Source organism: Cricetulus griseus, chromosome 3, assembly GCF_003668045.3.
Source record: "Cricetulus griseus strain 17A/GY chromosome 3, alternate assembly CriGri-PICRH-1.0, whole genome shotgun sequence".
In the NCBI taxonomy this organism is placed as follows: domain Eukaryota; kingdom Metazoa; phylum Chordata; class Mammalia; order Rodentia; family Cricetidae; genus Cricetulus; species Cricetulus griseus.
Window position 1 is genome coordinate 31,453,105 of NC_048596.1, and position 15,788 is coordinate 31,468,892.

General features: G+C 39.4%; 1 protein-coding gene across 1 annotated transcript; it reads right to left on the minus strand.

The window, feature by feature from the left end:
• Window positions 1–812: 812 nt before the first annotated feature.
• Il33 (interleukin 33) lies at window positions 813–15,368 on the minus strand. Its single transcript, XM_027406419.2, has 8 exons — window positions 15,212–15,368; window positions 11,221–11,328; window positions 8,808–8,933; window positions 8,174–8,290; window positions 6,431–6,541; window positions 5,854–5,904; window positions 4,777–4,874; window positions 813–2,903 (listed from the first exon to the last, which is right to left on the minus strand). Exons 2-8 carry the CDS (start codon window positions 11,315–11,317, stop codon window positions 2,712–2,714), a joined length of 792 nt encoding a protein of 263 aa, XP_027262220.1. The 5' UTR covers window positions 11,318–11,328; window positions 15,212–15,368; the 3' UTR covers window positions 813–2,711.
• Window positions 15,369–15,788: the final 420 nt, after the last annotated feature.

A 15,788-nucleotide genomic window follows, 5' to 3' on the forward strand; every position in this document is an offset into this window, starting at 1 on the left:
CAAATACACAGAAACTTGCAGAATATAAAGTTACATAGCTGTAAATTTTGAGATAGCTATCAGATAAAATTATCATTTCTGCTAAAACTTACCAGCCATCAAAGCAATGCGAGTAAGACAAAATGTCAGTACACATTTGAATATTTTAATCAAATAACATTGATTGTAACAGTGTGGATAATACATATGTGTGTGAGATGTGTGCCTGTGCACGTGTGCAGAGGCCAGACATCAACATCAAGTGTCTTCCTCTATTTCTCCTCTGGATTTTGAGACAGTCTCAGAATCCGGAGCTCATCCCATTGGCTAGGCTGGCTGGCCAGCAGCCCTCCAGGATTAGCCTGGCTCTATCCATCTCCTAGCACTGGGGTTTAGAGTCACTCTTGGCTTTTATGTGGGTGCTTAAGATCTGGACTCTGTTCCTCATGCTTGCTTAAAAGTCTCCTCAGTTCTAAAAATGTCTTTTAAAAGAAAACAAAACAGAAAATAAGGTAGCTAAGTGAAAGCCACCTAAGTAAGGAGTTGGAAATTTTAGGTTAATTTCTGATTCAGGAACTTGTGAGTGTGTGTTTGGGTTGGAGCAAAAGTGAAAAGTCATTTTAGGGAGGCGAGGAGGTCTACCACAGTGGACACGAGGAGGATGAAGGCAAAGTCCACACAATCCCTTCTGTGGGAAAGTTGAGTTATAAATACCACGAGTTGTCAAACAGCCTGCTCAATCCATTTGTCAATAGTGATGGACTGGAGTATGTTCATTTTCACTTAAGAACTCAGAACGTTGGAGCATTCAGTGATGAAGTCATGTTCACACGTGATTTTGCCAAATAGTTTATTCAAAGTTATAAACAATGTCACAGATATAGTCGGCTACTTAATTATTATTTTTAAGTATATTGTACAAATTCATATAGTCAATGTTGTGGTTTCTAGGGGTATGACATGGATTGTGTTTTTATTTTTGTCTCTGTTGTAAAACAGTGAAAATTAATGAAAAAGTTACATCATGCTATAATTGTTATGATCTTACACAGCAATTCCCCAACCTTTTTTACCATACGTCTCATCGGCTGTTATATACATTAGCTTTTATCAACTGAAAACTAATAGCTTACACTGTCAGAAATGGTCATGTTATATTCCATCAGTTTTCTGTTATCATCTTTCACATTTACTGTACATCTTAAGTCAATAAAAATGTAGTAGAAATTGCTGTTGTCTAGGTAAGCAAAGCTATTCCTTTAGTAGATTAAAATATTACTATATGGTTAACATAAATTATACTACTTTAGTAACAGTAAAACACACACAAAAAAACGTTTAGTGAACAAACTTGAAACCATTAGGTATACATAAAATTCTGAAGTGCTAAGTAAACAAAGCAGAATAAAAGTGTTGGCATATAGATGTCAGAGAAAACAAGAATGACGTTTAGGGAGGAGGAGATATGTTAAGGATATGTTGGTCAAAAGAACCAAAGAAAGAGCAAAAGTTAAGCTAATATATTCCACAGTGAGCAGTGCCAATGTGAACCCAAACAACAAAAGAATTTTTGTGTAAGGAGAGCAAGCCATAGAGAAATTTCATCCAAGTTGATGCACACATCCAAAGTGATAGCTCTTGGGAACTGGTGAGAAGGACACAGCAGGGCGTGAACATAGCCCATAGCCAGTGATTGAAAATCTGAAGTTAATTCAGTGTCTTTCTAGTAAGAGGACCGCACAGTGGAATCCCATTCTACTTAGACACCCTGATGTATGTCCTGGTCAGTACTTACAGAAGAGTTTAAGTTTGTTAAATATGGCCAATGATTTCAATCACAGTTATGAATGAAAATGTGTTCCATTTCCTAACGTATGCTTGGCTTACTTAAACTGATATCTTTAAAAACATCAGAATTCTAAAAAGGAAACAAGTAGCCGGGCAATGGTGGTGCACACCTTTAATCCCAACACTTGGGAGGCAGAGGCAAATGGATCTCTGTGAGTTCGAGGCTAGCCTGGACTACAAAGTGAGTTCAGGACAGCCTGGACTGTTACACAGAAAAATCCTGTCTCCAACCACCTGCCCCAAGGAAACAAGTAAAGGTAACATCATTCCAATTCACAAACACTGGCTTTTTTCTCTTTAATTTTTCAGTTATCCTGTCTTTCCACACATTTGTCAAACCTGTCTAGGTGTGTAGGTATTTGGAGTGCTAGATTTCTTGACAGAAAGAGCTGGTCTGAGGGTTGCCTGGGGCATCTATCAATACATTTGTTGCTTTGTTCTGAGTGAGAAACAGTCACCCTGGGCAACAATGGTCCTCAGCTAGCTGCTCTAGTATTTCAACCTTTTGTTTAGAACTGGATAAAAATTGTGTATTTTTTTAAGGCTTTTAAGATGGACCCTTGTCTAAAGCATAGCATGAGCTATGGTGCTTGCTCATCTGGAGAGATCTGCAAGTGTGAATTTGTTCAGGACTCAAAGCAGACAAAAGTAAATGCCAAGGCTGAGTGTCTTTTGGTTTCTTTACCAATGCCCTATGCCATATATTCATGTTTTTATTGCATTTGTAGTTGTACAGAGGAAAAGAAAAGTATTTTTATATACAATAAGATAAACATTCCACAGCATCTTAACCATTCCCTTAGATGTCTCTTTCTTTCTCTCACTCTTTCTTTAGTGGTAACATTTAAGTTGTTCAACCCAGAGCATACAAGCATCTTATTCCATTAAACTTTAGAAATCTTAAACATGATATTTTCACTTTCATTGTTCTTTTCTTCTACTAGAGCAAGCTGGTTGTCTTTCACACCTATGTATGTCCCACGTTGATTCTTACATTCGAAAGAAACATAGTCAGAGGACTTTTTGTGAAGGACGAAAAAGACCTCTTCTGGCAGAGGGGATTGACACTTTTCCAGCTGAGGGAAGAAGAGAAAAAGCCAGTCTGTGAGTGGGAAGTCCAGGGCTAACATTGCCTCCCTGCGCTAGAACCCATGGGAGAATAATCATTTGTAATTTGGTCTCTCTAGCAGGTGTATTTGCTGAGTTAAGGATGGAGGAGTAAGCGGTGGAGGGAACGGCAGGGGGCAAAGGATGGAGTGGAGTGATTCACTTGGTACATTTAGAGCAGCTGCAGCTGCGTGGTGTAGACTGAGCGGATCTGTATGTGATCCTCTGGATTGATGCTCCTCTTTTGCTTTTTATTGTTTCTAATACAGAGAACATGGCGCTTTATCTAGCAAACTTCTACTTTTCTTTTTTTTTTTTTTACATTTTTTTCATTTTTTGATTTTGCTTTTACATTCCAAGCACAGTTCTCACTCTCAACCCTCCTCCTACCCCCTCGCCCCCGCCTCCTTCCACCCCTCTTCATCTCTCCCCTAGCCCATTTCTCATGGGTAAGGGCTCCCATGAGGAGTCAGCATAGTCTAGCACAATAGGTTGGGGCAGAGCCAGGCCCCTCTCCTATGCATTAAGACTGAGCATGGCATCCCACCATAGGGAATGGGCTCTAACTAGCTAGCTCATGTTCCAGGTTTGAATCTAACCAGCATTCCCCATAGATTGGTTCATTTCCAATTTAAATACAGACATGTTTTCATTTAATTTTAATTAGATCAATATTATGATTATTGATGTTATCTTTAGGGATTTATTTTACTTTAAAATATAGACATGTGAGTATGTCTCTGTGTGGGTACGTGCACATAAATGTAGACACCCATGGAGGCCAGAGACATCTGACTGTCTCGCAGCTGGAGTTAGAGGTGGTTGTGAGTCACCTGACAATAAATACTGGGGACCCAACTCAGGTCTCAATCTCTAAGGACCTACAAGTGGTTATTATTTTAATCCACTGAGTTTTGAGATAGTTTGTTGCACAATAGCTGACCAGTGTAATTATTCCATCATACACTTAACATTGAGGATTAAAGAGACAGGGCTTGTGAAGCGTTAAGCAAGGACTTGTACCATGACACTCTGCCCTTATTTTTTATTATATATGCTAGATCTTACATTATACACACTTGAGGATATCCTCTTGAGCAGAGTGCTGACCACTGTCTGCTGCTTATGTTGATGTCTTACATGACTGGATCACTTTAAATTTGGCATATTTATAGAAATTGTCTTCCTTATGGTGCTGTCCTGTTTTCTTCCTAACTTCCTGCTCTGACTTGTTTGCTTGTCAACATGCTCCTAATTTTTTGTCATGACCAGTGTCTACCTGCCATTTACTAAGTAAGAATGGATCAGATGTAGAATTTTGTGATGCTAATAACTGCTGATGTATGGACGTGCTTGCTGCCCTCTCCTTGACAGACTTGGATCGAAAAATTAATGAATGTGTAATTAATATATGCTATTTATAATATACATCAATAATATATAACATGTAATTATTACGGAATTTCTGGTGGAACACAGCCAAATGGAAAGCATGCGTGACCCTTCTGCATGAAAGTGCCTCTCAAACTGAAGTGAAGTGATGAAGCTCCTGGGGGGATTGGTCAGACTTTAGTTCAGATCCAGTTGTGGGGGAGCCTGACATCCTGCTTTCTAGCAAGTTCCCTGGTGAGTCTGTGCTGTTGCTAGAGACCAGACTCGTGTTGACAAGGCCACACCGTACTTTTCTCCTTCCCCTCCTTCTGAGCAAGTCATTAGAAGTGACTGACTGTTTTATTTACAACAGCATGCACACAAACTCTGTCTTCAAAATCTCCCTAACCCTGAATATACACAAACAGGTAGAATCAATTTGTGACGGTTACGTAGTCACATTTCTGTTACCTTCACAGAGTGGTTCTTGTCATTGGCATGCAGCCTGATGTCTTTATCTTTGATAGGACTCATGTTCACCATCAGTAGCTTACCATCCACACCATCACCTTACAATGAAAAAGATAACATGTGAAGCAATGCAGTTGCCACTTGGCTGCACTCTACCATTCTGCAAGGTAGAGATAGACGACAGCTACTTCCAAAGCTCCTGAGAGATGCTTCTGTGGTTAAGAGCATCTGATGCACTTGTAGAAGACCTGGATTCAGTTCCCAGAACCCATAGGGTGGCTCACTTACAGGGCATCCATTGCTGGCTTCCTCAAGCACTGCATGCATGTGGTACACTTTTATACATGCAGGCAAAATTCATACACATAAAAAAATAAAATCTTTTTTAAAGTCTCCTATTGTGCATGATTAATACAATTTTACCTATCAATTAAAAATAAAAAGAACAGAAGAAATTATAAGTGGTCCAAGAGGAGGAGGTTAGGTTTTTAATTTCTGTTATTGTTCTGATTTTTTCTAATCGAATTGGTTCCAATGGACACGACTTTGGACTTCGGCTCGTCTGTGTGCATATGAAGCCACCACCGAGTTGTCTTTTAAAGATGATAATAGAACATTTCCCTGCCTGTGTTCCCATGGCTCAGTGTAGCTTTTGGGCTAAGTTCTGACCAACTAAAGGATGAGAAGACATGGGATGTGTAATTTCTAGTGTCCTGGAAGGGAAAAGGAATGTACTCACTCGCCTTCCTCTCTCTTACTGATCGGCATAGTAATGAGACATGAGACACGGACACGATGATGATATTGAAGGAACTGTCTCTGGACAACCTTTGAGCAGAATCTTTCTAGCTGAGGCGGAAGACCGGGCTGTATTATTATAAGTAGCTTATTATTATTATATGTAGTTAAGCCTTTATCCTGCTAGTTCAGAAATAGATGGGGTGGGATAAGTGCTCCAAGAAGCTAAGATCTTACAATGAGCGTGGGGTTGAGGATAACCTTTCGAGCCTCTCCTTCTTTATTAGGGCCACTTTAGATTCATCCCTGAATGAGAATCCAAGCCCCACCTCCACATACCTGATTCATTCGAGGAACGGGGAGACTCATAGTAACGTAGCAGCATCTTGTCTGAAAGACAACATGGTATCACTTGGTGAGAGACAATTGTGTCTAAAGGCTTCCGTTCCATCATAAACAGGGCCAAAAAACCTTGCCCTATACCTTGCCATATACCAGTGAAAGCAAAACTTTAGTGGTTCTTACAAAAACTTCAAAATATATTATGCACTGATGAATTCTTCAGCATGGGTGTTACTGCTTATGGCAGAGAGGTATGCTTTCACAAAAGATTTATGCTATGGTGACACTGAGAAGACACTTGGAAAGACCTAGCCATAATAAATTCATGTGGTCTCTCTTTCCATATTTCTCAACAGTTATTTCTCAACATTTGTATTTCTTCCCTGAAGAACCTGCCTACATGGAACCCTTCTTAACACAGGAAAGACTGGAATTAGCATAGATGATGAAACCCATTGCTGTTGAATACCTCAATTAATCAATTGTTGATAATTTAGTAGATTTTTTTTTTTTTTTACCTTGCCAGTCATCATTACTGAGTATAGACATGAGGAAATAGTCTAAAATTTCCTACCTTTTTCTTGGTCTTTTCCAGAGTCTTCAACATTGATCACATAGCGTCCATTCTCCAAAACTTTGAAGCTAACACATTGGTCATTGTATGTGCTCAGGGAGGCACAAGCCTCTGTAAAGAGTGAAATTGCTGTCAGTAAGGATAAACAACAAACCAACAATCCTAGCAACAATTTTCTTGGCTATTTTTTGAAGCAATTCCTCTAAAGATTTTTTTTTTTATGTGAGCTATACTTTGTCATTGTAACATGGGCAAAAGCCATGTATCATAGTTGGTACCAGGGTAGAATTATAGGTGCTAGCTTCTGGCATGGTGGGGCTGGGTTGAGAAGGAGGACAGCTCCATTTTACCTTCCTACAGTCTAGGGGGTTGTGGAAAAGAATGGTCATGTTTTGGAAGACATAGGTGAATGTATGCCCCTTTATAAAGAATGGTTACTTAGAGATGCCCAACGCTCTAGGAAACTGGTTCTCAGCCTGTGGGTCATAATAGCCCTTTTGGGAGTTGAACAATTCTTACACAGGGAACAAATACCAGCTATCCTGAATATCAGATATTTGCATTACAATTCATAACAGTAGCAAAATTACAGTTATGAAGTAGCAACAAAAATAATTTTATGGTTGGGGGGTCACTACAACATGAGGAACTGTATTAAAGGGTCGAAGCATCAGGAAGCTTGAGAGCCACAGCTCTAGGAGATGTAGATGTAAGCTAGTTTGTGCCTTTGCCTGAGAGGCATACAGAGCACATGATACCATTTTTAAAGCATATGTGTGTAAACTGAAGCAGACTTGGACCACTGTGTGTGTCCTCCATTAAAATTTACTGTACTTTCTACAGGTTATTGAATTTTACAAATAAAAATAATACACAAAATAAGAATTTGTATGTGAACATCTAAAGCAAAGTAATTTAAAAACAGTTTATGACAAATGAATATTGATTCAGAGCTTAATATTATTTGTATTAAATATATATTAAGTACATATACTAAATACATACTATATGTGATACATACTAAATTGTTTTATATAATATATATAAAGTATATATTAAAATAACAACATGTGATTCTTAATCATTTCCTTAGTAGTAGGTTTTTTCACTTATTAATTAATTAATTTTGGGCTTTTTTTTTTGAGACAGTATCTCACTATGCAGTTCTGGCTGTCCTGGGACTCAGACAGACAGACCGGAACCCACAGAAACTCACCTGCTTCCCAAATGCTAGGATTAAAGGCACATGCCACTATGTCCAGGACTCACTTTTATTTTCCCCACATTGACAGAGATTAAATGCAGAGCCTGGCACGTGAGGTAAGTGTTCTGCCACTGAATTAGATTCCCCGGACTCGCTTCAGTTCTTGCTTATCACAGTTTTATTCGGAACTTGGCACAAATGGTAAGAACTTTATTCTTCAAGCCATATCATGTTAAAATTGTATTTTAAAAGACAATAGTTCTTTATTCACTCTCATGCTGAAAATTGTGAAATTTGGGGAGTAATGCAGTTTTTTTCTCTCTCAAAGGATAATTCTTTTATCAGGACTAGCATAGACATGATTCAAACCTACAGCAAGTATTCCAAAATATCAATGCAATGCTAACCAGAGAACACACAGGCACAGCTCCACCGCACCTAGCAGAACTCTTGAGTCTTCTGTGTGGAGTAGCACTGGCCAAGGCCCCGTGATTTATCCCACACCTCACCCCCACAAGGTATCCTGTGACCAGTCATACCTTGGATACTCTCTCTGTCAGGTGATTCGGCACTTTCTTGGAAACTGCATGTCTTAAACAGGGAGCGCTTCACAGCATTCTGGGAGTAGGCAAAGAATTTCCTTTCACGCTTTCTACCTGCAAGACAACAGTGGGGGGTGGGGATGAACCATCAGTCTCCATTCTGCAAAGATTCCATCCTTTTTTGACAGGTAATATGGCAGCAGCGGTAAGTGATCCCAGGGTGGTGCTCACCCAGTGGTCTAATGGGATCAGTACCTCTTTAAGGGTGAGGTCTTCACTTGACAAACCATTGTTTCCATTCACACTCCAGCAGAGCTTACCAAGAGGAAGAAAACTGTTTACCACAATTGCAACACTCAAAAGCAGCCACTGTGAACCAGATAGTGTACTTCCTCCATAGCAAAAAAAAAAAAAAAATCACCCCAAATGATTACGTACTTATTTATAATCTGTTTTCACTCACTATTGTATCCATTTCTCCCATGTGACTGAAATCCCCCTCTAAAATGGCCCACGCAGTATCATCTTTACTCCTTTCCTCAAGGAGAACTTGGATGAGGAAAAACTGTATAGATAGATGTGGAAAGCAAAAGCTACTAGATGCCATCAGTCTGTCAAGGAATGAACTTACCTGATTTTAGTGAATAACTTTCGGTGGGTTCCTTCTCAAAGTAACAGGTCTCCTTTCTTATGGTAAGGCCAGAACGGAGCCTCATATAGTAGACATGGCAAATTTCTTTGGTCTTCTGTTGGGATCCTAACAATAGGAAAAGAAAGCATAGTCTTCTGCAGGTCATATCCTATAAATATATACAGCACCTCCAACAGAGACTGTAGTAGTACTACTTGGCTAAAAATTAACTTGGCTAATTTTATAGTAAGCAATAGGATATGTTATGCAAAATGAAACGAAGTCTTCTACTTCTCGTTATTGGGACTTTGTCAAGAGGCAAATGAAAAGAGAAAAGGACTAGTTTTGCTCATGCTTCAGGTCCTTTATAGAAGGGAAGGTGTGGCTGCCTGCTCACATCTCAGCAGACCGTGAAGGGGAGAGAATAGAGAATAAATGGTGGTGCATAGCTGTCTTTATCTGTATCCTTTCTAATTGGCTCCGGATCCAGGCCATGGCACATTGCAGCTGCCCATTTTCAGGGTGGGTTGAAATTAATCCTGTCTGGAAAATGCTGTCGTAGGCATACCCAAAGATGCGCCTTCAGAATGCCTCAAGCAGTTCAATCAAGTTGACATTTGAAATTAACCATCACAGACCTTGGGATCTAACAGACAATAGGCTGGGATTGTTATTTTGCTGGCAAATGAACTGTTGAAACCTTTAGGTCTTTATTGTTGTTTTCAGAATGTCATTTGAGGGATCATGGCTCTATATTAAGCATGTATCAGCCCAGCCATTGCCTAACCCAGGGGAATGTTGACATCCATACGAGATTTGAGCTGTTTTCCTGTTCATCTTGAATAAACTTTTAATAATTTTTGGAAGAAGGCTGAAAACTATAAAGGGTATTGAAACTAAAATAACTGCCATTAACCAAGTATCAGCTCTAGGCCAAACACTCCGCCAATTAATTTCATAGCCCTTTTAATTTAGCTACTCATAATAATCTTAAGTGTTATTATCATAGCTTTACAATGATAATCTGAGGCTTCTAAGAATCACAACACTGCCCAAGATTACATGGTTTGTGAGCTCTTTAAGGAGTGTGTTAAATGTCATCATGAACTCTTGTGCTTGGATACTTGGTCCTCACCTGGTGCTACCCTTTGGGAGATTGTGGAACCTTTGGGATGTAGGGCCTTGCTGATACGCATATCCACAGGGGCCAGTCTCAGAAGATTATAGTCTGGTCTTTCAGTTTCCTCCTCCTGGTTGGTGCCATAGGAGAAACTGCTGCAAGTTTTGGCTGCCATAGATCAAACGGATCCAGCCACCCTCCATATCATGATGGACTGTACATTCTAAGCCACAAAGCAAAATGAATTGTCTGCCTTTAAGTTGCTTCTGTAAGTTTTGGCCATAGAGGTGTAAAAGTAATTAACATAGTATGTTTAATATCAAAGCTATTCATTAGACTCTATCACCACTGATGAAAATGACCACAGTCCAGATGTGGCCACGTCTCTAGTCCCAGCACTCAAGAGGTTAAAGAAGGAGGGTCCTGAATATTCAGATAAGTCTGAGCTACACAGAGTCTTATTTGGCTGGGGGTGGTGGTGGTGAAATCTGCCCTGCTAACCAAATACAAATTCAGTCAGCTGAACTAAAAAAATAAAAAATAAAAATAAATAAATAAAAAAATAAAAAAATAAAAATCAACCAGTTGTTCAGTAATCCTCATTTTACTTAGCCAAAGAAAAACAGAAAATTCCATTTGTGTCTTAGACATCATAAATAGCCTCTCAGGGTCAGGTTGAAACAAAGACTGTAGCATGTGAGTTGTAAGATCTCAATAATCAAAGTGAACTCTGGCATCAATGTCGGGAATTCTGCCATGTCTACTCCATAATGTGGTATCTATAATGGGCTTCATTTTCTGGATACTAAGACTTTGTTTCTCTTTCATTGAATTCTAAATTCTGAGTTTATTAGATTAATTGTATTTGATCCATTCTTCTTCATTTGGGGCCTGGGTATCTTCCTTTGTGTTTCTCTCCCTTATCAATAATGAGTAAATTGATACACCAAAGGTCTTGGCAAACATGTGGAGTGAGAGTGTATCAGTTTAGAGATGTGTCCGTTAATTAGGGGAAAGGTTTTGGGATTTGATGGCAGGAGCTGTGAGAAGTGTGAAGGGATTGATATAAAAAAGATTGTAGTTTACTAAGTTTACACTCATTAAAGGTCTATGTTATCTAATCCAGCACTGTCCTGTGCTGTACCCAATAACAACATGAGCCACCTCCCTTTCCCTTTCAGTTCGTATGTTCTTAGGTGTTACCGGCAAGGTAGCATGTCTGAACATTGAAATAAAATGTATTTGATAATACATTTCAAACAGCGTGTAACAGAGGAATGCTGATGCTCTTACTTCTTAGCGCGCATGGTTTCACCAGGGCTTTGCCTGTTGCGCTGCTCAGCGTGGCTGGGGAAATTCTGGAGGTTGAATATGTCATTTTAGATCTCATTTTTCAGGTTTCTGTGGGATTAAAGTACAATATTAGTACAACTGTATGTACTTGAAATCACCAGAAACAACCTTGCTAACTCAACATGAAATCGATAGCCATACAGAAAAAGTAAATAAATACACTTGGGCATAGTATCCTGACTGTGCCCTTGTGCTAGAATCTAGCCATAGAATGAATAGTAATTATTTTAAGAAAGCACAGAAAAGCCGGGCATTGGTGGCGAACACCTTTAATCCCAGAACTCGGGAGGCAGAGGCAGGCGGATCTCTGTGAGTTCGAGGCCAGCCTGGTCTCCAGAGCAAGTGCCAGGATAGGCTCCAAAGCTACACAGAGAAACCCTGTCTCGAAAACCAAAAAAAAAAAAAAGCACAGAAAAATCTCAAGCTGAGTAGATTTATTGTTAGTGGCAATGTTTGTATTGAGACCTTAGGATTGTTGTGTTGTAGTACATAGCAAAAATAGTAGCCATACAGATGTTGCATGATTTTCACTGTAGGGGGAAAAAATACAAAAATATGTAAATCAGAAGCCAAGACAAATTCCTTGTAATGATAAATTTAGTCGGTATTAAACGAATGCCCAGCAGTGTGTGCGCATATGTTGTTTTCTAAATATTTTATCTGAATAAAAGGAACCATGACTCCAGATACAGGGCCAGGAAAGTAATAATGAACGTGAAAACATGTTGCGTCAGAAAAGCGTTAGTTAGTTAAAAACTAATAAGGTTGTCTCAAAGCGTGCGGGAGCCACCTTGGAGTTTCTGCCTGTGGGATTTGGCATCCTCTGAATATTCAAAAAGTAATGATGGTGATCAAGAATAAGCATAATTTCTCAAGTTAGAAGATCAAGGTAACAGAGGAGAAACTATATTCCAAGGAGACAGGGAATCAAGGCGAGTGGGGTGGGTGGTAGCTAAAATGCATGACAAACTAAAAGATGACGAAAAGTAGGAAGCAGTCCAAAACTCCAGCTGGGCTCCCTGCATGAGTGGAGGATGGGGAGAGGGGCTGGGAGGGGTCAGGAGGGAGGGAAGCAGCAATCACGTGGTCAGCCCCGTTTGGGTGGCCATAATGAGAACAAAGGAGCCGTGCTAGCTACGGGAGAAGCCCATGACTGACAAGACAGCACAGTTCTCACAAGCGTTAAATCCAGGGCAGGCATTTGATCTGAGGTGAGTTCTCTCTCACTGCTGGCTAGCATTAAGGAGACATCTCCTCACTCTCTGTAACTTAGAGCGTTGTGATCAGGAACTATCTTCAAAGGGGACCTATTGTTTGAGCAACTCTGTAGATGAGAAAATACAGGCAGGTGACTAGTCAAGGTGCCTGGGAACACTCTGCCATAGTGACTGTCCAGGAGAAGACACTGTAAGAAGACGGGATGACAGATCCACTGAGAAGTTCCAGTAACCCGGAGCCTGGGCTGTGGAAGACGCAGTGATCAGAAATCCTGTCCCCTTGTGGCGAGGACTGTGATCTGTAGCTTGTGACCTGCCTAGACTGAGACCTCCAAGCCTGCAGCTGCAGGTTTCTGAAAAACCAAGGCAGGCAGATCATCACTCTCCTCCCATCACTCTCTAGTAAACGAGGTGAACTTTGCCATCTCGTGGACTGCAGACTGAGGCTCTCTGGAATGAATGGGAACCTGCCCAGCCTACAGGAAGTAGACAGCAGCGTGGGGCTCAAAGGCCCTACAAATGCAAACGAAGAAAGCCTCTAGACTTTATTATTAGAGTCTAGCTTAAACAGAGCCCTGATGCAGACGACATGCCCTCCACGCCAGCCTGCTTAGCAGGAGAAAACACAAACCCACTGCCCTCTCCACACGGACCTGGACAAGCCCTTCTGTCCCCCTTTTGATTTCTCTTCCATTTAAAAAAACTATTATTTATTATTTTGAATTTTAATGTTTTTCTTTTCTAATTTTATTCTTCTTTTATATTTGAGTTTTAAATCTCTTGTTATCTTCCGCATATCGTTGTCTTTCTTTCCTCTTTTTAAATTTTTTTAAAAATTAAAAATATGATTACCTCATTACTCAGGCAAATAGAACCATCTAATTCTTGACAGAGGTATCAAAAACATATAATGAAAACAAATAACCTTAAACATTTTTTTAACTGGGAAAATTGGATTTCCACATGTAGAAGAATTTGAAAGCAGAAACCTATTCCTTCTTACCCTGTGTAAAAAGAAAAAAAAAAAAAAACCCACAGAAACTCAAAATGTTATCTATTCTATCTCTCCATTACTATCCTACCTCTGTTTTCTGTTCAGAGAGGGGTTAAAAATTAACTACTCTATAAAAGTTATAACCATGTATTAAAGGAAATTATTTGTTCTGAGCCAGTGATGATGACTGATCCTGGCTCAGGAACATGGATTTGGGTTATCCTAATAATGCATTCCTAAGCCAAAGCAGTTCCATGAAGTCTGTAGGACAGGACAAAGGAAGTCATAAACCAGTATATACAACAACTGTATTAGTTAATAACTGCGGGGAGGGTTGGGTCGGAACTTGGGATTTTGTTTTAAACGTTCCTCTCTTCTTGTACTCAAAGCATATGCTTTATGAAGATATTGGCATAAGGCAGAGTTCCCTGAAGAAGCTGTATGCGTGCCGATTACCTCACACACTCTTCTCCTTGGCTGAGTAAAATATTGTGATTGTGGAGATGTGTAAGATCAAGAACCAGAGTGGCTGTCTTAGGCTTTTTGTGTAAGCAACCATTTCCTTTTAATAATGATACCCAATCTGATGCCCTCAGAATGTTTTGTTTATGCTTAGTGCAATGCTAAGGCACTGTAAGATAACATACAAAACCTACAAGAAAGATTTCCTCATTTTTCTATACCTACTGCTCATTGAATATGTTGCTTATGACTAATGCAGCTGTTGACTGTATTGGTTTATGACTTCCTTTGTTCATTGCCTGCAAACCTTCATGTAACTGCTTTGGTTTATGATTGAATTCTTTAGGGTGACCTGAATCCATATTACTGAGCTATGATTAGTCACCATTGCTGGCTTAGAATAATTGATTTTCTTTGTAGCAGACCTGTAACTTTTACAGAATAGTTAATTTTTAACCCTTATGCGTGGGATCATGAGGCTAGGTAAACATATTAAGGATAGGTTTTCAGTTGGACAGAAAATAGTTTAAATAGTAGCCTGTACCAGTAGGGAATGAGGTAGCACAGCAGAATGAACATTGACCTTCTGAGCTGCTTCAAAAACTGTAATGGGTTTTGTTTGCTCTTTCACCCAACAGTACATGTGTCCTAGAAACAACATTTTTCTAGTCAAGACATAGAAATTGCTTTTAAGGGGAGGGCGAGGGAATGGGGGGATTGATATGTAAAATAAGATTGTTTCTAAAATAAAAAAAAAGAAATTGCCTTTTAAATAAATCTATATGTTGCAGTCTATAGCCTATCTTCTTGGAGAGTTAGAATCCATGGTAGCATAGTAAAGACACCATAGCCCCCGACTGAAGTGTTGTGCCTGGCTTTGCTTTATTTTCAGTGATTATCATAACCTTCTCTCCCTTCGTTACTTCCATGGACTAGCCTGAGAAAACACATTTGGAAGAACTCTTCTCTAAAGGGCCATTTGCTTGCGTGGTTGAACAAGATAAAAACTAAGAGATAAACATTGATGTTGGAGTCATCAACGTAGAAAATCAGATTCATTATTACAATTACAAAATCTAGGGTATGCATGTAATCCGGATCTGTTTTCCAATCCCATTCTGAAAAACAAACCACTTTACTCAATAGCAAGACTTTAGTCTTTTTAGATCAGAACTATTTGAGAGCCTATAAACAGTACTGTCCCCCCCGCTGCCAGCAACAGAGAGCAAATATTCTTGTAGATTGGTGTGGCACTCACCTCCCTAATGGCAGGGAATAGCTGGTCTTGAATAATGTTCGTTCCTGCAGTCAGCACTAGCTGATAGCCAGCACAGTCACATTCCAGTTCTATTTATACGGTAGCTCAGATTAAGCAATGTAGGTGGCAGAGGCTGATGAATGAAGCTATGCAAATAGAGCTATCTGAATGGGCTAGAATGTGTGGGTGTGTAGCTTTTTCCTACAGGACAAATCCCAACAGAGTAGCAATTTCAGAATCATACTTAATTAGTAATTAAAAATATATAATCTTTAAAACAGATGCTCAATGGTGCTTTTTCTGGATTATAGAATAGTCAAGGGAACAGATTGTCTCTACTATAGAAAGTTGGGTTTTCTTTTTCTAGGTAAATTTTTTTTTCTGACAGTGAAAATGATATATGTGCCCTCAGAAAAATATGTCAATATCTAGAAAGTACTGATGCTATCAGATTTTTTTCCCTCCATGTGAAAAAGTTGCATGTGCACCTATTTTAAATTAGAAAGTAGAATCATACTGCAAATACTTTGTGAACCAGCTTTTTCATTCTCTAAAATTAACACTGTATCCTAGGTGT

Excerpts from the sequence above, each read along its gene's own strand:
- Il33 (XM_027406419.2), bottom strand. The coding sequence starts at position 11,317 with ATGAGATCTAAAATGACATATTCAACCTCCAGAATTTCCCCAGCCACG. Across the intron at positions 4,875-5,853 it reads CCGTTCCTCGAATGAATCAG|GTGATGGTGTGGATGGTAAG; the intron begins GTATGTGGAGGT and ends TTTCATTGTAAG. Across the intron at positions 2,904-4,776 it reads ACAAGAACCACTCTGTGAAG|CTGGAAAAGTGTCAATCCCC; the intron begins GTAACAGAAATG and ends TTCTTCCCTCAG.